General features: G+C 37.2%; 5 protein-coding genes across 8 annotated transcripts; all 5 read left to right on the top strand.

The window, feature by feature from the left end:
• Window positions 1-919: 919 nt before the first annotated feature.
• LOC111490782 lies at window positions 920-1,904 on the top strand. The gene is made up of 2 exons (XM_023139392.1): window positions 920-1,264; window positions 1,361-1,904. The coding sequence occupies exons 1-2, from the start codon at window positions 1,129-1,131 to the stop codon at window positions 1,759-1,761; spliced, it is 537 nt and encodes a 178-aa protein (XP_022995160.1). The 5' UTR covers window positions 920-1,128; the 3' UTR covers window positions 1,762-1,904.
• Window positions 1,905-3,425: 1,521 nt separating this feature from the next.
• Window positions 3,426-4,425, top strand: LOC111490775 (NAC domain-containing protein 90). Its single transcript, XM_023139379.1, has 3 exons — window positions 3,426-3,679; window positions 3,754-4,055; window positions 4,136-4,425. Exons 1-3 carry the CDS (start codon window positions 3,487-3,489, stop codon window positions 4,223-4,225), a joined length of 585 nt encoding a protein of 194 aa, XP_022995147.1. The 5' UTR covers window positions 3,426-3,486; the 3' UTR covers window positions 4,226-4,425.
• Window positions 4,426-5,009: 584 nt separating this feature from the next.
• Window positions 5,010-10,315, top strand: LOC111490771 (vesicle-associated membrane protein 714). The gene is made up of 4 exons (XM_023139374.1): window positions 5,010-5,453; window positions 6,100-6,290; window positions 9,074-9,237; window positions 9,889-10,315. Exons 1-4 carry the CDS (start codon window positions 5,237-5,239, stop codon window positions 9,977-9,979), a joined length of 663 nt encoding a protein of 220 aa, XP_022995142.1. The 5' UTR covers window positions 5,010-5,236; the 3' UTR covers window positions 9,980-10,315.
• A 4,558-nt stretch (window positions 10,316-14,873) lies between these two features.
• Window positions 14,874-16,287, top strand: LOC111490753 (probable F-box protein At2g36090). The gene has a single exon (XM_023139344.1). It carries the CDS (start codon window positions 15,196-15,198, stop codon window positions 16,204-16,206), a length of 1,011 nt encoding a protein of 336 aa, XP_022995112.1. The 5' UTR covers window positions 14,874-15,195; the 3' UTR covers window positions 16,207-16,287.
• Window positions 16,288-20,249: 3,962 nt separating this feature from the next.
• LOC111490718 (probable DNA double-strand break repair Rad50 ATPase) lies at window positions 20,250-22,706 on the top strand. Of its 4 annotated transcripts, none has more exons than XM_023139281.1 (4): window positions 20,250-20,443; window positions 20,598-20,966; window positions 21,101-21,202; window positions 21,276-22,706. In XM_023139281.1, exons 2-4 carry the CDS (start codon window positions 20,715-20,717, stop codon window positions 22,575-22,577), a joined length of 1,656 nt encoding a protein of 551 aa, XP_022995049.1. In that variant the 5' UTR covers window positions 20,250-20,443; window positions 20,598-20,714; the 3' UTR covers window positions 22,578-22,706. The 4 variants fall into 4 exon arrangements, with proteins under 4 accessions (XP_022995049.1, XP_022995050.1, XP_022995048.1 ...); XM_023139282.1 differs by having other exon boundaries at window positions 20,593-20,966; XM_023139280.1 differs by having other exon boundaries at window positions 20,572-20,966.
• The last annotated feature ends 356 nt before the right edge of the window (window positions 22,707-23,062 follow it).

The raw sequence follows: 23,062 nt of genomic DNA, 5'->3' as shown, positions 1-23,062 counted from the left end.
TGCTTTGCTTTGGGCTCTCCGCTCAAACTAATGAAGAGAGTATTATTTGATTACCCATGATCATTCCTTAAATTAGCTAATGTGGGACTTTCATCATCCAGTACCTTCTCTCGAACAAAGTATGTCTCCCCTTAATCGAGGTTTGATTCATTTGGAGTTGTCATTTTTTACTATGCCTTCGAGGAGGGTTGACTCTGATACCATGTTAGACGAACACGACTCTCCACAATTGTATAATATTGTCTACTTTGACTCCTTTGGAGTTTTGTCATTTTTTACTATGCCTTCGAGGAGGGTCGACTTCTTTTTCTTTTGGAATCCTGGCATGACTAAGTTTAAGGCATGACTCTGATACTATGTTAGACGAACACAACTCTCCACAATGGTATGATATTGTCCACTTTGATACTATGTTAAACGGATACTATGTTAAACGAACACAACTCTCTACAATGATATGATATTGTCCACTTTGAGCATAAGTTTTCATGGTTTTGCTTTAGGCTTCCCGAAAAGGAAAATCCAACAAGTCTTCGAGCCAATCACCAGACTGCGTGCTAACAAAGACATCGAGCTTCGAGAGAGTGGGTGGGTGGATTGTGAGAAGGGTTCCCAAGAGGAGATGGGTTGGTTGCCTCCCCAACCAGCAGCCAGCAAGGGTTCCCAAGTTCGAGAGTTGATAAAATTAAGAACTTGCTGCTGCTGCGGCCTGAGGCAGTAAGCTAATATCTTCTCTGTCTTGTTCTGCAGACACCTCGACAGCAAGACATTAACTCTCTTCACCTTTCCCACTCTTTCATGTTCTTCGTCAACACTCTCCGTCTACTCATTTAATTACGTCGTAATTGCATTTACAACGACACCAGAAAGGTACCCTGCAGTGTGTCGCCAAAGTTAATGCACTTTTGTGTTGAAAAACAGAGAGTTTCTGGCCCAATGAGGTGCCCCCTGCTTCACGGATTTGGTTTCTTTCCGAGCCATTGATGGCTCTTATACTGACAGCAACTACCCTCGAACCCTTTTGGGGCCCTTCATTAAACACTCATTCTATGTCTCTTACCTTCTCTACAAAACCCATTTTCCATTGGCTGCAAATTCTCAACCTTTCTCTAAATTCAGGGCGTTTTCATGGCTCTTGCAAGCTTGGTTACAGCATGTCTCTTGGCGGCGATGGCTGCGAGCGTTGAGGCCTCGACGTCGACCACTCGCATTCTCAAAGGGAAGGTGTCCTGCCTCGACTGCGACGCCGTCTATGATCTCTCAGGTGTCGTTAATTAAGAAAATTTAACGAAATTCGTGTGTAATTTTGATGGTTTGGTATAAAATTTTGGTGCTCTGTTTTTCACTGACATGGTCTCAGAGATCGTGGTGATGGTGAAGTGCGAGAAGGCAGGGAGGGTGGTGACAGCCACTACGGCTAAAGATGGTGGTTTCGCGACGGAGCTGCCTTCCGACGAGTGCGAGGCTAGGCTCGGCGGTGGTCGGAACCAGCTCTACGCCGCCAGAAAAGACATGGTCGCTGAAATCGTGAGGGTCGGTGATGGGTCGGGTTCCGGCGACGTGTACGGCACTTCCACTCCGCTAGCGTTTTGCAGTGGGTGCCGGTGCCGGTCGATCGACAACGACGGCGGGGAACAGTGCAAGGCGGCGGCGAGGAAATTTGGTTCTTCCAAGACCTTCGACCTTCCTCTGCCGCCTGAGTGGGGGCTGGCGCCGTCTAGCTACTATTTTCCTTTCTTCCCCATTATTGGCATCCCTTAGATGTGTACACGTGTCCTTGGCATTCTACTAGTCTCTTTAATGTGTGTGTAATTAAAGGTTAAATCATATTTTTAACCTTTAATTACTTTAATTACCGTTACTGTAAAACATTTCAATTAGCTTAACTTTCACGTTTGTTCTATCTAATCATTTTCAAGGTTTAGCCAATTCAAAAGTAGATAACAAATTAATTTTTAAAAAATTAAAAACAAATACGATAATTATTCGCTTAAATTCTCCTTATACACTTAATGATTCAATGTTCATTTAAATTCGTCTTAACCATGGCTCGTGAGTTGTGTAGAGAATTAGAATGATTCCTATAATCGCGAATATTATTAAAGACTCACCCATAAACTTTTAGTAATTAACACGTATAGATAGTGGGATCCACATATGTATCGTTTTATGACTACGAGTTTGTATAGATAGACGTGTGCCCTAAAATGTATGAACTTTATAGTGCCATAGTAATACGTAGGAACGATTCAGTTATCTCTAACTAGTATTCAGTCGTGAATTTGTTTAGATAAGGACAAAGATTAGCATAGATATATAGCAGTTGACAAACACGATAGTCACCTTATCCTTAATGACAACAATGTTAAGGGACCCATGAGGGAGTCGCTAACCCATGTGTATGTATGTATGTATGTATGTATGTATGTATGTATGTATGTATGTATGTATGTATGTATGTATGTATGTGTGTATATGGAGGCCGAAGAATTTTCAAAAGGAATGATTAGGCGCGTGCAACAATATACAAAGGGTCCCAATGGAACTTTGTAAAATAATTATTCAGTAACTATAAGCTGACCTACTTCCCTCCACTCGGTTCCCGTACCACGCGCCACGTTGTCTACGCGCATGTTCCGCGCTTTCTACGCCTCATCTCCTTTTACGACTCATTCAGTAAATTATATATTAATATCAATTTATTCTCTTCAATTTCTTAATTTAAAAACGTCAATATTATATTAAAAAAAAAAAAAAAAACACCCAACACCCTTCATTTCCTTTTAAAAAAAATGTTTTAAAAAAATATTGACGTCATAAATCATTTTCAAACTTTTTATTTATTTATAAAATTTGAATATTAATATTATGAATATTTTTTAAATAGATTAAAAATATTTAAATATAATATATGTATGTGTATATATATGTACGTGTGTGTATATATGTATATATGTGTGTGTGTGTGTGAACGTGGAAGAAATTTTATTTTTATACTTTTTTTCCATTATGTTGACAATTAACAACTTTTTCATTTGGTGTTGGATAATTCATATATAATAATACCAAGTCTTACAAGGCACTTGATTATTCTTTGAAAATAAGTAAAATAAAAGTAGAAAATAGTTTAGAAACAATACCAATTCTTTATATCCATAGAAAAATTTAATTATTAATATATTGGATGAAAATAAATTTATATAATTTATTTTACGAATAATATTGTTTTAAAAACCTTTCCGTACGCACTGCACGATATGTCCACGTAGGAGAGAGAATATCGATAAAAAAACGACCTCTTCCATTGTTCTTTGCAGAACCGTGTCAAAAGTTTCCAACCACGCACACAACGAGTCAGAGAAAGTGCCGATTTTTCTAATTTCACTCGGCGAAACCCCCTTTCTCTCTCTCTATATAAAGACAGAGAGATTTGGGGGTTTGAAAAACTCCAAGACTGAAACATCGGCAGAAATTCAACAATTTAAAATGGATGAGGCTCATCGGACGGCAGGGGAAGAACTGGCGGACCGGGAGATCACCCCAGGGTTTAGATTCTTCCCCACGGAGGAGGAACTGGTTTCGTTCTATTTGCACAACCAGCTCCAAGGGCGGCGCAAGGACATCCACCGCGTCATTCCGGTCGTTGACATTTACAGCATTGAGCCGTTCAATCTCTCCAGTATGTAATTTTTCAACTGTAATTATAAACAGCCGGCGGCGGTTGTTTGATTAATTTTATGTTTTGGGTTTCAGGGTGGTCGGGGGAGCGGTGTCGGAGGGACAGTGAGCAGTGGTTTTTCTTTGTCAAGCAACAAGAGAGGGAAGCGAGGGGAGGGAGGCCGAATAGAACGACGTCGTCTGGATCTGGCTATTGGAAAGCCACCGGATCGCCGAGTTATGTTTACTCTTCCGATAATAGGGTCATCGGAGTTAAGAAAACGATGGTGTTTTATAGAGGGAAAGCTCCCACCGGAACCAAGACGAAGTGGAAGATGAACGAATATAAAGCCATTGAAGACGATTATTCCAATTCCTCGTCTATTCCCACTCCCGAGGTAACACAATTACGAATTTAATTAACTTTTTTTTTAATTATTATTATTATTATTATTCTAAAATCAACATGAATTGGCAGTTACGACATGAGTTCAGTTTGTGCCGAGTTTACGTGGTGTCGGGAAGCTTTCGAGCATTTGATCGGCGGCCATTAAAATGTCGCAACTGATCTGACGTACGACATGTCGGCCGGAGACGGAACTTTATTCAAACGGATGCCGTTCAAATTTATTATTATTTTTAATAACAATACCATTTTTTAAAAAATTGGAATATATGAATATATGTTCAAAATGTATTTTATTTCTTCCAATTCCACGTGTCAATAAATTATGCATTTTATTTTTGGAATATGCCTGTTTTAATTTATTAATTCAATGGTTAATTATATGATCTTACGGATGATGTTTAATATAATAAATTTGGCATGATGCTGATGTATGCAGTGACATCATGGTATATAATTGATAATATCTTAGATAATTATAGACCTTAATTTATGTCAACTTTTTTTAAAAGATGGTTAAATTATAGAAAAATGCTCGTAATTTTTATTATTGTTTTTAAAAATACATATATCATAAATATTTTTGAAATAAAGTAATAGTAATTAATTAATTAATTTTTTTTTTATAGATTGAGTCTAAAATAATAATATTAAAACATGTTTACGGTCGAATATTTTAAAATTTATATGAAGAAGTGTTAAATTTTTTTTGGAGTTTTTCAAATATTATGAATATTTTTAGGTTGAATNGTTTTTTTTTTTTTTTTTTTTTTTTTTTTTTTTTTTTTTTTTGTTAAAAATTTTGGATGTGATTTGGCGACAAATTTAGAGAGAAAAATAAATATTTTTTTAATAAAAAAAGGTAAATAAAGAGCGATAAAATTCGGTGCCCGTGTAGGTACTTTTACGAGAATGCCACATCGTAAGTGCAGTGGACCCGCCGTGCAAACAAGACGATCAATCCCCAATTTTCGTCCCCCGCCAAATCAAAGAACTCTCTTCTTCTTCTTCTTCTTCTTCGACAGTTGGTACAGGGTAGATAATCTTTCCTCTCTTGATCGAAGTTTTGAAGGATTTTGAATGTTCGTTGATTCTCCTAGCGGAGGTTGGAAGGAAAGCTTCTGAATCTTCCAGGCGCTAGGTGGAAGCAGACGGTTCCATCAGCAGAAAGAAATGGCTATCCTGTATGCGGTGGTGGCACGAGGTACGGTGATATTGGCGGAGTTCAGTGCTGTTACCGGTAATACTGGCGCTGTCGCGCGGCGGATTCTCGAGAAGCTGCCGGATGAAGCAGATTCTAGGCTCTGTTTCTCTCAGGAACGTTACATCTTTCACATTCTGAGATCCGATGGCCTCACCTTCCTGTGTATGGCGAACGATACGTTCGGAAGTAAGTATTTCTCCTTGTTTTGTTATCGATTTCTGCCTTTGTGCCTCTTGTTTACTGGTCTGAGTCGGAGGGAAATAGATATTAGATATTGTTGGTGTTCTGCATATCTATGCTTTCAACTTATAGAGAGATCGAAGTTGCGCCACTAGGTTTAGCTGTAGGAAGTGGATCGCTTCGTATAATTTAATTAATTGTGTTTACCTTCAATTTGCTGTCAACAGATTCTTAAATACGAAAGAAAGGGGAAAGTTATTGGTTTCTTATTTTGGAAACTTACTAGTTACTATGTATGAGATTTCGAGACTATCCAGAGCATAGGGNGTTCTTTTTCTTTTTTTTTTTTTTTTTTTTTTTTTTTTTTTTTTGCTTATCAAAGCACGTTTTATTGAGAGAGGGGAACCGAAACTGACGATGTTCAATCAATTTTCTCTTCTCACGAACGTATTAATTGATTTTTTTCCCTCTTCTTATGAGTCTATTTTATGCCAAAATAATTCTGAAGCAACTTCTTCAACTATCAGTTATCAGTTGCTTAATTGATTTCAACATCCAACTTGTTGGTATCGTCCGTTAGATCTCGTTTCAGGTTTCAAGATCGTTGGTCCTTGACCTTTCTAGTTTTGAAGTTATTGGTTTATTGTTCCAGGGAGAATTCCTTTCTCTTATTTGGAGGATATCCATATGAGGTTCATGAAAAATTATGGTCGAGTGGCCCATTATGCTCCTGCATATGCAATGAATGATGAATTTTCAAGAGTCTTACATCAACAAATGGAGTTTTTTTCCAGCAATCCTAGTGCTGATACCCTTAACCGTGTTAGAGGTGAAGTAAATGAGGCAAGTATATTGTTTTTATCCTGCATAGATACAACTTTATGGGAATGCTACAATTTATTCACCACGCCGGTAGTTCTTTGAGTGGATGGAGTCTTTGTCTTTACCCTACAGAATTCTACTAATACAGCATGCCTTATATTCTGGCTGCAGTTAAAATATCTGAATTGCAAGATTGCATAGAATGTTAAGACATATATTGATGCTTTCATTCATTTAAGTAATTAAATTTAGGGGGATGCTTTGAGGTATTTGTCAAACAAAGATGTGGCTGTTCCTCAAACAAAATTTCCTCCTTGCTTAAATATTTCGTCTTCTTGCTTGAGATTTCCTGATATGTGAACAAAGCCTGGTAGTCGCATCTTCTTCTTTCTAAAGAATTTGGTAGTTCACTAATATTCTGAAACATTATTCTTTGTTCATTTCGTGTTTACTCAAAATTTGTAGTGCTAATGTCATAGGATTGTGATAACGTTACTAGGGTTCTATTAGTCAGACTCAATAAGCTTATTAGAGTTAAGTGGTTATAAATTGAGTGAGTTTGTTTGGGGGTGGGAGAAGGTTAACATATTAGTACTCTCTTTTAGCTTTAATACACAATTTTCTTAAATTTCCACTTCCATCATAATTGGGAATGGTTACTGGACCAAAAATTTACGGAAAGTTAGTTGAAAATGGGTAATGTGCCAATCTCTTTTCCTCACGTATCATTGGGCTTCATTTGATGGAATGCTATCTTCGGTCTTTTTTCCTCATGTTTGATATTTTCTAAGAAGGAAAGTCTAAGTCCACAGATGGGCTTAAAAATACACTGTAGGCAGAAGGTTCATTAAGAATTGTTGCTGTAGTTTTATGATAGGATTAATTAGCCTCCCATACACTTCATATATGCTTGGGAGATTGTTCGGGAGATTTAATGATGGTTTAGTTAGGCTGGGACATGTTTTGTGTGATGTCCCACATTGGTTGGGGAGGAGAACAAACCACCATTTATAAGGGTGTGAAAAACTTCCCCTAGCAGACGCGTTTTAAAGCCTTGAAGGGAAGCCCGAAAGGGAAAGCCCAAAGAAGACAATATCTGCTAGCGGTGGATCTGGGTCGTTACAAATAATATCAGAGCCAGACACCGAACGATGTACCAGCCTTCTCGCTGTTTCCCGAAGGGGAGTAGACACGAGGCGGTGTGCCAATAAGGACGCTAGACCCCAAAAGGGGGTGGATTTGGGGGTGGTCCCACATTGATTGGAGGAAGGAAAGAGTGCCAGCGAGGATGCTGGGCCCCGAAGGGGGTGGATTGTGATGTCTCACATTGGTTGGGGAGGAGAACAAACCACCATTTATAAGGGTGTGGAAACCTTTCCCTAGCAGACACATTTTAAAGCTTTGAGGGGAAGCCCAAAGAGGACAATATCTGCTAACGGTGGATCTGGGTTGTTACATTTTGTATGTATGGAGTAATGTAAGCATAGACAGGGCAGACATGCAACTGGTTGTTAAAGAGCGCATCAGACATTTTACAATTTTGTTAAATGTGTATTTTCTTTCAATACTAGTACAACAATGCTTTCCCTTTAGCATTCTCTATTCTGTCAATTGGCTTGTCTGTTTGAGTTCTAACTTCAATCACATGATGTAAAGTTCCACAGCCATTGAATTGGAGTTGCTCCTAACCAAGTAATGCATTTGCATCATTATAAAATTCTTTGAAGGATCAGTTGCTGATAAAATGGCTTGCCAAAAAGAAGTGAAACTTTGTCGTCTGATGTTGTGATATAGAACCAATTTAGCCTAGGGAATTTTGGATCTGCACTCAAAAGTGATCTTAAATTTTTTAACCTTAAACATTCAAATCTGCTTCTTACTTCCCGGACCAAGCATTTTTGGGAGATTTGGAATTCCTTATACACTACATGATATGCAGGCCAGGCCAATCTTAATTAGTTCTTGTCCATGGAATGTCTGCAAGCTCTTCAAAAGGTAGTCGTGANAAAAAAAAAAAAAAAAAAAAAAAAAAAAAAAAAAAAAAAAGGAAGAAGAAGAAAAGAAAAGATGAAAAAGAAGTCAGAATTTTTAGTTTAGCTGCTCTATTGGGCTCTTAAACTGTTGGCAAGGTACGAGGAAGGAATTGTTTGATTCAGGTGCTATTACCCACACCTTGAGAAGACGTATTTTAGGGTGGGGTAATGATAGAATTGGGTTAAGATTGTTATTAGGTGTATATTAGTCATATTTAGTGAGGTTGATAGTGTTAACCATAGATAGAGCGGATGTGGGGTTAGGCATAGGAAATACAAATACTTGTGTAAATGCGAGATCGAAGGACCTCTCAAAATGTTATTATATATCATATCCATGTGTTCTCTTTTTGTTATAAGAATGAATGTTCTACTTCAATTTCTGGTTCCCATCATAGCGTCACCAGATTACTTTTTCATGCTGTAATTTTCCTTGTTCCTTAGATTTTGTGTAGGGTAAATTTCACTAATGAGTACATAATTAATAACTAATGGATAAGATAATCTCTTCCTCCTCCTCAGTGAAGTTTTCTAAAAGCTCTTTGGTAAATTTCAAAACAGAATAGTTAAGAAAAGGTTTACACAAACAGATCTGAAGGCCATATTTTCCCTTAAAACTGATTATCGTGTCCAGGAATGGGCAGGTTCGTTACCACACTTACGTATATTTTATTCTGTATTTGCATATGCTTTTTCTCATTGGCCCTTTGGCTTTGATACCATGTCACTCTGCTTCTTTTCTGTTCTGAAAAACTTAAACCTGCTTTGCAGATACGGACAATTATGGTGGATAATATTGAAAAAATATTGGAGAGAGGTGACCGTATTGAACTTCTTGTTGATAAAACTGCAACAATGCAAGATGGTGCATTTCATTTCAAGAAACAGTCTAAGCGACTTCATCGAGCACTTTGGATGAAAAATGCCAAACTTTTGTAAGTAATAATATATTTTTATGTTCATAAAAAGGTGTCTGAATAGCTACGGTAGAAAACAAGAACAGCTACACAGCATTATTTCCATTATGTATTATTTTTCTTCTGGAAACTGTTTTCAGAAATCTTTTGTCCAACATGGTTTTTGAATGGCTATTTTTTTTTTTTTTTTTTTTATTTTATTTTTTTATTTTTAGTTCAACAAGTGGAGTGGGAGGATTCGAACCTTGACCCCTTGGTCAAGTGCACATATTTCCAGTTGACCTGTGCTTAGTTTGGTTTCGAATGCTATTATTTGTGTTTAAAAACAGAAAATTGTTTTCAAGCATATTTTCCAAACAGCCCATGTAGTTTGTAGCATGACAGTCACAGGGATCTTAAAGAATAATGATAGTCATGAAAATGTATGTAATATGTATGGATTGAGATATACCGTTTTTTAAAGATCACAATTAACTATGTTGCTTACTGAACAATCAATTTTTTGGTTTCATGATTGAAATAAACCCGATGATGTTATGAGTACCTAAGCAGGAACGTAGTCACAAGTCTGACTTTTCTGTATTTTGGTTATTTGGTAGAGGTTTAAGTCAGTTTGACACTTCAATGCACCTATGTTTCTCATAGAATCGTATATTTCCATCTTTACAGAGCTCTGATGACATGCTTGATCGTAGTATTGCTGTATGCAATAGTTGCTGCTTTCTGTGGGGGCATTACTCTATCTTCTTGCAGATCTTAAATTCCTCAACGGGTATGCTATGATGATGGATTTTAAGCTCATCTGCGGGACTTTCAAATCGAAGGATGGATTCAGCGGCTTTTCACCACAGAATCTTGACATACAATACCATGTTCATAAAGCTGCAAACTTTCTAGATTTGTCCCTGTAAATTCTTCTCCTGTGGCTGCAGTATGCGTGCAATTGCTCTTGGAAGCTCGTCGCGTTGTACTTTTGCAACTGACTATTTGTTCATCTTTATTATTTTCGTTTTGTAAATTGCTTGATATTTGTTGCCATATCTTATTTGAATTGAAGATTTTGCTATTTCAAAGGTCATTTTCCCCTTTTCTTGCCTCCGGTTTGAATAGATTGATTGTACCACATGCAACCTGACTTGGAGTCGACTTCTTTTTTTTTATTTATTATTTATTATTTTTTATCCTATAATTGCAGTGTAATGGGGCTTAAAGCATGGAAAACCGTTGCACCGATCTCCTTGGTCTGTGGTGCGAACCGCTCCAAAAAGACCAAATAAGACGTAAATCGGTCCAGTCGGTTCTTTCTTTCAGAGAAGAAGGCTTCACTTTGCGTTGCGCTGTAGAGATCCCTTTTGGTAGCGTTTCATTTCAATTTCTTCTACACTTTTATTTATTGCACGCTCACTTTCGCCATCTGAAAAGTCAAATTACTTCCATAACCCTTGTCCCATTTTCCTTCTCTTTGTTGACTCTCATGAATTACATTTTTTTAGTTACTTCAGTTCTCTGAGTAGAAGCTGAAAATGAATGCTGACTCTTTCTTTGTATTCAACTCACAGTCTTTTATGATTTGCTTATTCTTCATGAATTTTCCCTAATCTGCAGCTTTAATCTTGCCCTAATCTGTATCAGTGTGTATTATTTTTCTTCTAATCTTAAGCTTAAATCTTGGCCTAACCTGAAGGCCTGATATTTTCATAAGCACTATAGAGATCTTCTGTCAGGATCCAATTGATGACGTTCTAGAGGATTTCAATGAATGGATCATAAATTGTCCCCATCAGCAGAGGTGGAATTTCATGGAGAGAAGGTTTTGAGTTTATCCTTGTAGAAAATTTCACTCTTAGTCTTAACTTTATTCTGTCTGGTTTCTTTTGAAGTGATTGTAATTCTCCCCATATCCACTTTTATTATTTTGCTCAACTACTCCAAGGAATGTATACAGGTGTTTGGACTTTCCACTTGAAGAAACTAAGGATGTGGACTGGTGGCATTGCTTCAAAAACACATTTGGTTGTTGGTAATATGATGTTGATATTCAGCCACCTAATCAATAGATATATTATTTTGTTAATGTGGGATCCATCATACTTATGTAGTTGAATGGACAGTATCTACTTCTACGGTTACATTGAAATTTTTTCCACTGCCCCAAGTATTATCTTTCATGGGGAAGAGGATGAAGGCGAGGAAGATAGATCAGGGATATGTTGCGGCCACAGATATAAATAAGGTAGCCCTTTCTACTTAAAAGATCCTTTCTTGTTTTTGATATGTGTTTTGGATGGAGAGCATATATGATTTCCCTAAAATGCATTTTTTACTGTGCTAGGTTTGCATAAACTAGAGATTTCCTAATTCTTTGATGGTTTACTTTGGTTCAGTGGTGAGAAATTTTCATTAGAAACGAAAACTTATTTTTATGTTCGTTTTAACAAATAACGATATGTGTATGTGTATCAGGTAAGGTATATCAGAATATCAGCGCTTGTCACAGGGCAGTCTTTATAGTCGAGCTTTTAACTTATTTTATGAGGTAAAACATTCACAGATATATGCTTCATTGTTGGGATATCATTTTTTTTTTAAAAAAAGAAAATTTGGATTCAACAATTACAAAATGAGAGATCGAATCATTGACTTGTGAGGCGGTAAAAGTGTCTTTATCTACAAAAACTATGCTAATTTTATTTCAAATTGTGTTTTAGGCCAACATCTCAAATACATACCTTTGCACCCAATAGTGGAAGCTGTAATATACGGTATGAAAATAAATTTTCTAAGAGCATCTCTATTTATCAATTTGTTGGATGGTTAATCTGAACTTTTGAATATCACTATTCACGAATTTACAATAAGTATTTAGGCCTCTAATCTTTTTATACATAGACAAAACTACTTGTGCAGATAACATGTTTGTCGTTTACAAAATTGTCCTAGAATCATAATCTCCTAACAAAGATAAAGTTAAAGGACATGTTACCAAATGCATTTTCCAACTGTCACAAATTATTGCCCAAGAAAGGTTTTTATGGAGGAACCAATATCAATATTCCCCATGAGTCGTGTCAATACCTATCCACTTACTGATATGACCGGTGATTATCCAAGTGCCAAAACCTATGGCTATGCCGAGATGAATTTCAAGTTAAACGTGTATTTTTATATGGAAAGTCTTAATTGTTAAGCTTGTACTTGGCCCACATATTAGCTACTCTAGAGCATAGGTGAAAGAATTGCTTGGTTAATGGGACAGGTATTCAGGCAACTTGAAAAATCACACATCTTTTATAGTTAGGTCCGTTGTATTCTAATAATGTAGGTTGATGTGACCTGCTTAGTAAGCAGAATACCATTTTAGGAAGGAAGTGTTTGAGAGAAGTCCATTAGGCTCTTGCACTCCTTGCTTTTGATATAACGATTCATGTCTAAGATTAGGGTTAAGATCTAGAGTCTGGATTCGATACGTGACAACTTTGACTATCATCACAGACCAATATGAGTCATTTCTATCATGTTCTGTCCTTACTCATGCTTTCTAGTAAAATTATCAAAAGGTCACCCAACATAGTATTGCTCCAAGCATAACACACTTAATTGAAGTTTTTTTTTAGTGGCTCAATCATTGAAATTCCAAAGCTACGTAGGTTTGAATTTGAGTAATCCTATGTTGGAGCAACCCAAAGTCCACTTTGAATCAAGAATATCCTATTGTGAACCCATAGGCTGAGCGTTGACATGTTCCACAGCAGAAATTTCTTGCTACACAAGTCATGTCACTGCGTTTGTTCAATTGAGTTGTTAAAGTTATAGTGATTAGATGTAGGATTTTGATTACAAGGAATGGACGTTCTAAGAGTTGGGAAACGGAACAACAAAAAATGTTTTTTCTGAATGTTAGTGGGGAAGGACATCGCACATGTTGTGATGGACAAGCTCTATTAGCTTTCTCTTATGACCAACTAGTTGATATCAAAACATCTCCTCTCCCTCTCGGTCTCACAATTCCATTGCCTCTTTTTGTCTCTTCTAGGAACTTCTAGTCAAGGAAAAAGATTCGCAGAAAAGAATTCATGAACCACATCTTTCCGCCAGCCTATATTCTTTTTCTTTCATCCGGTCTATATTATTTAATATAGGCCGATAAATACGATTGACTAGAATTGAAGTCTATATAGTCTAATTTAGCCAATATTTTTATAAAATAGATGGAGGATAAGTATTTAGATTAAAATAGAATACATTCTAGTTTTTTTTTCTTTAATAAGAGAATTAGTGGGTCAAGTGACATCTTTCATGAACTAATTGATGATTAGATTAATTGATCGCTGATGAAGAGAGGTGTCCAACACTTATAAGGGGAAACTAAAAGGGAAGAATCCAAAATTTAATAAATAAATAAATAAATCGTTATTTACAATTCTTATATATTCTTGACAGCCAATAATGGAGAATGTGCAGCACCACTTTGGAACTCGTCATCAATTCATCGTATGTCTTCTTCTATACTATATATTATTTCATGTTATTCTCAATTACTTTAGCTGTATGATTTAAGTTATATTTTTAATTTTATCTTCAATTATTGAAAGGCTTAGAAAAATTTAGGGAGCTTTTCCTCCAGGAATCTTTAATTAATATTTTCATTTGCTGGGCGGCTCATTAAATTATATATATAATAACAACTTTTTTAAGAATTTAATAATTCAAGTAGGAGTGGTTTTGTTGAATATTGAAGAAATATTTAACACTAATATTTATTTAAATGCCTATTTCACTTCTCAAATTGATTGATCAAGTGGAAAGAATAATCCACTCGTAAAATTATAGTTGAGGATATATTATAATAAAATGAAAATTCATTATAAGTTTTATTTATATTATGATTTTTTTTTTTTTTAATATGAGAATAGTTACCATAGAAAAGTTATTTATTTATTTATTTATTTATTGTGATGTATGGGTTGGTTAGTTATGTTATGCTTACGTTGGTCGGTAGAAAATTTTAGTTAATCATATAAAGATTTTTTAGGAAAAAAGAAAAGAAGTCAAGGTAGCAGTTCAGAAGGAAGAAAGGAAAATAATAATAATAATAATAATAATAATAAAAAGAAAAATAAAGAGGGCAATAATGCAGGAGTGAGGTGGCTGTCCAGTTTTTCAAAGTGGAGAGATTCTAAAGAATTTGGGCATACACAAGTTGACAAAATTGGCAACTACTTTATGAGGTTTAGACCAAAGTTTGATTTGGTTAGCAATTAAAGTCATTTATACATTATATTCACTTAACTAACTTAACCACACGTGTTTGTTGCTGAACAGGTTTTGATCCATCATTCTTCTGTTTGCCAGTTCGAGTTATTTGGATTTTGTATTTAACACTTCACCGACAGGTTCAAAATCTTATCGCATTGTCTTCTTCTTCAAATATTAGTTCTTTGAGTAGCTGAGTATAATCTCATTTCTATTTTTCTGTCCTTGTTTTACTAGAGCATATCTTTTGTGAAATAAGGTTGTGTGCTAGGTAAAATACCACAATTAAACTCAAATTCTAGTCGTTGTTGGACATCGTTGGAGGATCGCCTAAGCTTGCAGATTAGGATTCAACACTGACCCTATCAATTTTTTAAAAAGAAAGAAATTTAACCTTAAATTTGACGAGAATTACGTTTATTAATGTGTAATTTAGCCATGAAAATTGATGGAAAGAGAGGCAAAGATACTTTGAAGAACAGATAAGAATGGATGTGGGTTCCTAATTTATAAATATCTCAAAATGGTCTCCCCTCCTCAACATACCATGCCCTTCGTTACCCATTTTTATTTTCAAAATCATCCAAAAGTTTTCTCAAATTGCAATTCAACCCCCAAAGTTGACCATTTCTTAATAATAATGTACTTTTGTCCTATAAAATCTCTCAAACCTTCTCCCTTCTTTATCCCAAAAAGCTCCGTCTTAACCCGAAAGTCAAAATCATGCCTTCTTCTCATCATCTTCCCTCCACCATTGCCGCCCTCCACTCCGATATCCTCCAGACTCATATTCTTACCCGCCTCGACGGCCCTGCTCTGGCCTCCGCCGCCTCTGCCTCCTCCCGCTTCCGCCACCTCTCCGCCGAGGACCAACTCTGGCGTCAAATTTGCTCTGCCACCTGGCCCTCAACCACTCATCCCCGTATCCAGCAAGCCATCTCCGTCTTCCCTTCCGAACACCGCTCCTTCTTCTCCGACGTATTTCCCCTGCTCGATTGCCGGTCGCTTCGTTGCGATCTCGACCGTTCCCCTTCCTCCGAATTGATCTCCGCTGTGGACATTCATTACAAGGACAAACCCCTCCTCTCCAAAGTCCACTCCACCGAGACCCACACGAATTGGTTCCTCTACTCCCCATTTCGCGTCGACGTAATCGACCCAAAAGACTCAATTCCGTTGCCGATTCGCCGCCGAGAGAAACGCGAAGATTGGGTAGCTAATCTAGAGCAAAATCTAACGGCGAGTTGGATTGTAATCGACCCAATTAAGAACAGAGCAGCAAACGTCTCGAGTAGGCAGGCAGTGAACGTCCGGCGACACTGGTTGTCCGGCGAGATACAAGTACAATACACGACGATGATGGGCGGCGACAGGAGGGCGGGGTCGAGAACGGAGATGGTACAGTGCTCGGTGGTGGTGATTTGCGGCGAGAAAGAAGAGGATGGGATGGAAATGAGCGTTAGAGAGGTGAGTATGCAGATTTTGGACATGGAAGGGAAGCATTTGAACGGGAAGGAGAGCTCCGGGATTCTGGGAGAAGCCATGGAAAGTGGGAAGAGAATTAAAGAACAGAAAGGGGAAGCGAAATTGAGGTTCGGAGAATACGAGGAGCTGAAGTGGAAGAGGAAAGGCCGGAAAGACAGAATCGAGAATGCTTTGGATATGCTCTGTGTTTTCACCGGAATCGCCATTTTTCTGTCTTTCTGCACCTTCTTCATCTTCTTCTTCACATAAACTTGAATTTATCATGATTAATCTCCCTAATTAAACCCTAATCCTTCATTATTTTATTCCAAACATATATTCTTAACAATATTCAAATTCAATGGTTTGGGCCGAAGCAAGAGAAGCCCAAATCAAAGGCAGGCCTGTACAATTATAATTTAAATATAAATATATATATAGCGGTTGAGTCCCCCGTCTTTTGTTCCGTTCTCAAGTTCTTGAACTTATGGAGTCTCGAGCCATTTTTTTGTTAACATAATGACACCGAATCCTTGTTGCAGCCCAAGCTATTGAATTTGCTTCTTTATTTTTGATACCAATAATTAAGAATGGTTTGCCCCTGAACATCAAAACTCGAATTTCAATTGTGTGTGACACAACAATATCGCATCTAATTCTCATCTCAGTCCCCAACAACACGATCCATGCATCCTGATGTCGTCCCATGACTTAGGACACATTGCTCATCTTAGCTTGCTCGAACACAATCGTTAGGAACTGACCCGTGTGTCGGTCATCTTATCGGGATATATATATATATGAATAAAATAATTTTGATATCTTTAAATTTAAATAAAAAAAAGATGAAGTTGGATATAAATGTATGATTATTAAATACAAAATTAGATAGGATGAAAATGAGAGCATTAAATTTGAATTAAAGATAAGCATTAATAATTAAAGGGGAAAGAAAGAAAGAAAAAAAAAAAAAATAGGGTCAAAGGAGGATGAAGGATAGCTTTTAAAAGTACATATAATATTATTATTTATTAAAATTTTAATTACAGAATAAAGTAAAATAAAATATAAATAAATAAAAATGAGAAATTTTTTTAGTGTATCTAAAAGTCACCAACAAATACCAATTTTCTTTTGTACCTTTTTACCCTTTATTTTGCCTTTTTTGCTTACTACCTCCCCCAAGAATATCTGTCTATCAATTTTTCGACATAATAAAATCTTTAAAAAATAAAAAATAAATAAAGATTAAATTTTTTAATAAGGAGAAAAATTCCAATATTGCCCCTCCTTATAGTCCGTGTATTATGAATAGACCAATATCGGAGCTGTGTTTGGTGTTAATGTAATAGTGCCAGACCACAGTTACTAGCAGATATGGTCATATTTTAGGTTTTTCTTCGAAGTTTTTAAAATTATGTCTTTTTCACATCCTTGTAAAGAATGCTTCTTTCTCCTCTTCTAATCGATGTATGATCTCACAATTTACTCTCTTCCGAAGCTCAGCGTCCTCGTTAGCACTCGTGTTCCTTCTCAATCGATGACATTTCTCTCCTTGATCGATGTGGGATCTCACAATCATCCCTTTTGGAGCCCCCAACGTCCTTGCTGGCACAAACTCGATGTATTGAAATCTTGAGTATTGGAGTTGTGGTCCAATTGAACATGAAATGACCTTTTTAAATTCGATTCATTGGACTCAAAAGGCATGAGATGCTTCACCCCATTCAATTCAATTCAATCAACAACTTCAGTTTTGGAGGCATTGGGTTTGGACAATTGAAAACTCCAAATGGGTTTGTTATTTATAGAATTTACGATCTCCATTCTTGTATAATAAGAAATAGAGTGAGCTAAAGATGAAATAGTTAAAATGAAAAGACATGGTCAAAATTTTTATACGACACACGCGAGCGTGTATGAGAACTGAAAATCAAGAGATGTAGGCGGGTGGGGAAGGAAAAGACACCAACAAAGAACCAACAACGAGATTAGCTACAAAAAAAAAATGTTGGAAATTTCACATCCATCCATGAAAATTGTGGCTCAAACTCAGTGGAATCTCTCAACTTCATCGGCTTTCTATATGTCTGTACGTTTTTGGTTTATGCTATCGTCCACCAACTCGTCTTTTCATCCATTCATTCATTCTCCGATTCAGGATGTAACGAACTGATTCGATACTTTTTGGCTGTGTTTTCTCTTTCAATCCAATTTGCTACTACCTAACTACCCTAAAATGAAAGTCCTCCTCCCGATGCAAAAAGGGGTTCGATAGAATTGTGTGGCTAATATATACAACCCCGAGACGTCAAATTTTTACGTCTGAGTTATCTTATTGTACCTGAATGGATTTTGATGCTCAAAAAAAAAAGGGAATTTGGAGTGATGTGGGGGTGGAGTGATTGGAAGTGTGGGAGAGTTGAGTAACATGATGTGTTGTGAGGAAAGGAACAAAAGAGAGAAAGTGGGGGGAAATGGAGGGGCCTGAATGGTGTGTGTACCAAGTCCAAGCAAGATTTGGGTGTTTTCTTATGGGTTTTTCTGTCTCAGTGTTGCAAATACAGCCATCATATTACCAACATGGGCCCTCACCCATCCGTATCCGCATCGTAATGCTACCACCTTCAATAGTCTGATATCATTTGTTGTGCGTCGTAATGTCACAACCTTCAATGCTCTAATACTACTTGTTGTGCCGTAAAGCTACAACCTTCAATGTTCTGATACCACTTGTTATACCAGAATACTAGAGTCAAAATGTTTTGATACTCAATTGTTGTAGCAAAAGCGGAAACAATATCTATTGCACTCACATACCCACAAATAAACACAAAAATTTACTTGGTTTGGAGAAAAGAAATTCTCGTGCATCCATGGGTAGTAACCAATCACTATAACCAAAGTGTTTACAAGTGTATCTCTCACACTTTCCTTTCCAATCACGTCTCAAAACAATGCTAGACAAACTAAATGAGATTTAATAATCAAAATAAATGAGAATTATGACAATTCATCTTCAACAACATAAAGATTATCACCATAAACTAATACGAGTTCTTTAATCATGTCTTGTCTTACTCGTATATTTTTTTAAAAAAATTCTGAAAGATTACGAGTATGTACTGTTTAGTCACCAAGGAAGAACGTGTATTTAGTCACCATTATATAATCAATATCAATTTTATTTAGACGTGATCTCGATTAATTCACGTACTATTTTCTTAATCGAGCGTTATAAATTGAATTAAATAAAGGTCATAATATGAGTCTTTAATCATGTTTTTAGATCATGGATTGAGTGGTAAAATAATGGTTGGGACAACATATAAAATTGAATTAAATGAATATAATAACCCATGAGCTTGGGGTTGGGGTCTTTTATTTATATAATAATAAGAGATGATATCAATCATTGATTCTATTCTATTATTATCTAATCATTAATTAATTAAATTAATTGTGTTTGTTAAAAAGTTCGTGAAATTGACAATAAGTAACGTGTCAAAACGGATAATATCTGCTAGTAGTAAGCTTAAGCTGTTATAAATAGTATCAGACCCAGACATTCAGTAGTATTCCCAGCGAGGATGTTGACCCCTACTGAGTGGATTGTGAGATTCCACATTAGTTGGAGATAAAAACGAAGCATTCCTTACAAGGGTAAGAAAGCCTCTTCCTAGTAGATGCTTTCTAAAATCGTGAGGTCGACGACGATACGTAACGTGTCAAAATAGACAATATCTACTAGAGGTGAGTTTGAGCTATTACAAATAATATTAGAACAAAACACCGAGTGGTGTGCTAGCGGTGGGTCTGGGTCGTTACAGATTGTATCAAAGCTGGACATTGGACGATGTGTCAGCCTTCTCGCTGTTTTCTAGAGGGGATAGACACGAGACGGTGTGTTAGTAAGAACGCTGGGCCCAAAGGGGGTGAATTTGAGGGTGGTCCCACATCGATTAGAGGAAGGAAAAATGGGCCTCGAAGGGGGTGGATTTTAAATCCTTAACGAGAAGCCCGAAAGGGAAAGTCGGACGAGGACAATAGTCTGTGTAGTTGCCAATTTGGATGGGTAGTTGAGAAAAGGGATGTTTGCGGAAATAGAGGAAAATGCAGGGACCGAAACGCAAGAAAAGAAAAAAAGAACGTTCAGAAGGGAGGTTAACGAGGGGAGAAAGGAGACAAGAATGTAAATACACAGAACCCAGTCAAGGTCCGCACATGCAACTCCCTGATTGACTGTTGAATGCTCACGTGGCTGCCACGTCACCCCTTCTTCTCCTTCCTTTCCCTCTTAAGATTTCCAAAACAGAGCTGTCTCTGTTTCCTTCCCTTCCTTTTTTCTCTCTGTTTTTTTCTTACTGCATTTCGAGATCTCTCTGAGTCAAAACTGCCCATAAATAGAATCTTTAATGATTTCTTTCTTCGTTGAATTCAAAGCTAAAACCATCTCCCCCTGGCCTGAACTTCACCTGAATCTCTGCAACAGCCACCGTCCGAATAGGTAAACTCTCCACCAGTTTCTTCAATCTATTGAGCTTTTGTTCTTGTTTTTCTTCGATTTATTCATCTCCTTTAGTAAGATTTGTGGGTATTCTTTCCTTTTTTCTTTTGGAATTTGGGTTTTTGAAGATTAAATAATGTCATGGCCAGAGCAGAAAACAGAGGAGATATGTAAGATTAGAAAACGAAGGTGTTCTTCGTCGTCTTCTTCTTCTTCTTCTTCTTCTACTTTGGTCTTTAAATACAGATTCAAGAACACACCCACGTGGAAAATGAGCACAAAATCCCATTCTTCCAACCGGTCGCCGTCGTGCTCTGTCGCCGGCGGCGGCAGCAAAGGGAAAGAAGCCTCTGTTTCGGTCTCTGTTTCAGTGTCAGCTCGGAATCATTCCCAGAAGTTGAAGAACAATATGGATATCATTGAAGATAAACAAGAGCTGATGAAAACCCAGGATTTTGTTTCCCAGATCTCGCATTCGTGCTTATCAGATCCGGATCCGTGTTTCAATGACTCAAATTCAAAGGTGAGTTTTTGATTTCGATTATGAATACTCTGTTTTGGGAATTGTGTTGTGAAATGGAATTGGATTACGTTTTGGATTTGGGTATTGAAATCTGAGCAAGTGGGGTTTGATTAAATGAATTAAAATCTTCCCAGAAAGTTGAAGGTGACAGAGTTCACAGAAGAAGAACATCGGCATCTTCTTTGAGGATTGGAACAGGGGAGGCCAATTTTCATGGCAATCACTGTTTAATAGAGGTACCCATCCAACTTGGGTTCCTATCACTTTCACATAGATACGATGAGACATAAACTTATTCATTGAATGCAGATTGAAAATCCAAGTAATCAGGGAAGAACAGCTCGCCGGAAGACAAAATTCATGCTGAAAACACGTTTAAAGGAAGTGAGTAATTGTCTAACAACATCAAAGGAGCTTGTAAGAGTATTAAACCATGTTCTAGCTCATGAAGACAACGATCAACACCGTCCATCATCAATTTCACCACTGATTACAGCTCTAAAATCAGAGATGGAGCGAGCCAAGGCTCGCGTTGATCATTTGATTAAAGATCAGAGCTTTCATGGCGATGAAATTGAGATTGTAATGAAGCGATTTACAGAGGAGAAGACAGCGTGGAAGAACAGAGAGAGAGCTCGAGTTCGTAGCTCCATTGCTTCAATGGCGGATGAAATTGAGATTGAGAAAAAGCTTAGAAAACAAGCTGAGAGATTGAACAAAACGATTGCTAAAGAACTCGCTGAAGCTAAAATTTCACTTTCTAAAGCGATGAAAGATCTTCAAAGGGAGCGGAGAGCTAAGGAGATATTCGAGCAAATATGCGATGAATTAGCTAAAGGGATTGGAGAAGACAGAGCCCAATTCGAGGAGTTTAAGAAGGAATCTGCTAAAGTACGAGAAGAAATCGAACAAGAACGGGAAATGCTTCAATTGGCTGATGTTTTACGGGAGGAAAGAGTTCAGATGAAGCTGTCGGAAGCGAAATATCAATTTGAAGAGAAGAACGCCGCCGTGGAACGGCTGAAAGACGAGCTGGAAGCGTTTCTGATAACCCAATTCCGCCATGAAAACAGGGAAGAAGAAGATTATTCCGGCAAGATCAAAGAATTGGAAGCGTATTTGAAGAAAATAAATTTTGGGTCTGTTCAAGAACACCCAGATGGAGATGGGAAGATTGAAGAACAGGAATGTTCAGAGGAGGACGACAGCGATCTCCATTCGATTGAGCTCAACATGGATAACAATAACAAGAGTTACAGATGGAGCTTTGTTCATGGAGGATCTAAAAGGAACTCATTTGAGAAGGATCAAATCAATGGAAGAAAGTCTGTTTCAGAGAAGATTCAATGGGGAAGCATTTGTTTGAATCGGAAAGCTTCGAATGGCTCTAAAAATGGCGACTTTGTTGGTCGGAAGAGCCATGAAAGTTCAGAGAGATTGGAGTGGGAGAGATTTACAGAGGTTTTTGAAAAGGAGGGAGACAATGGAAGTGCAGAGAAGAAGAACACTAAATCTGGGAAGTGTCTTAGAGACATTCTGTTTCCAGGATTTGTGGAACCAAATGATGATGTTGGGATTGCTGGGAATGTGGAGATGGATGAAGCTTCTTGATTCGGAAACTTCTTTGTTCTTCATGTTCATATTCATATGTAAATAGAGTTGTATACACCCACAAATTCGTGCAAATTCGATATATTTTGTTATACGATTTCATCTTTAATTACCTGTTTGTCGTTTCGATTTGAAACTCTTTCAAATGTTCTAGACACGGGTCGTTGGATTCTGGGTGCACTCCTACCGAGAAAGAACAAAGTGGATCGTGTTGAGGATTGTTGGGAGAGGAGTTTCTCGTCGGCGATCATGAGTTTATAAATAAGGAATACATCTCTATTGGTACGAGATCTTTTGGAGAACTTATGTGTAAAGTGGGCAATATCATATCAATATAGAGAGTCGTGGTTACTAACAAAAGGAGGAGACATCATTGTGTCGAGGCAACATGGTCAAGGATCAAACTAATAAAGAAGCAAGAGCCCAAGAACACACGAGCCCAAGAACACACGAGCCCAAGAGTTGACCCAACAATTATTGTACAT

Source organism: Cucurbita maxima, unplaced genomic scaffold (genome assembly GCF_002738345.1).
Source record: "Cucurbita maxima cultivar Rimu unplaced genomic scaffold, Cmax_1.0 Cma_Scf00016, whole genome shotgun sequence".
NCBI lineage: Eukaryota > Viridiplantae > Streptophyta > Magnoliopsida > Cucurbitales > Cucurbitaceae > Cucurbita > Cucurbita maxima.
Note: the sequence above shows the minus strand (reverse complement) of the source record. Positions and strands in the feature narration are given on the sequence as shown.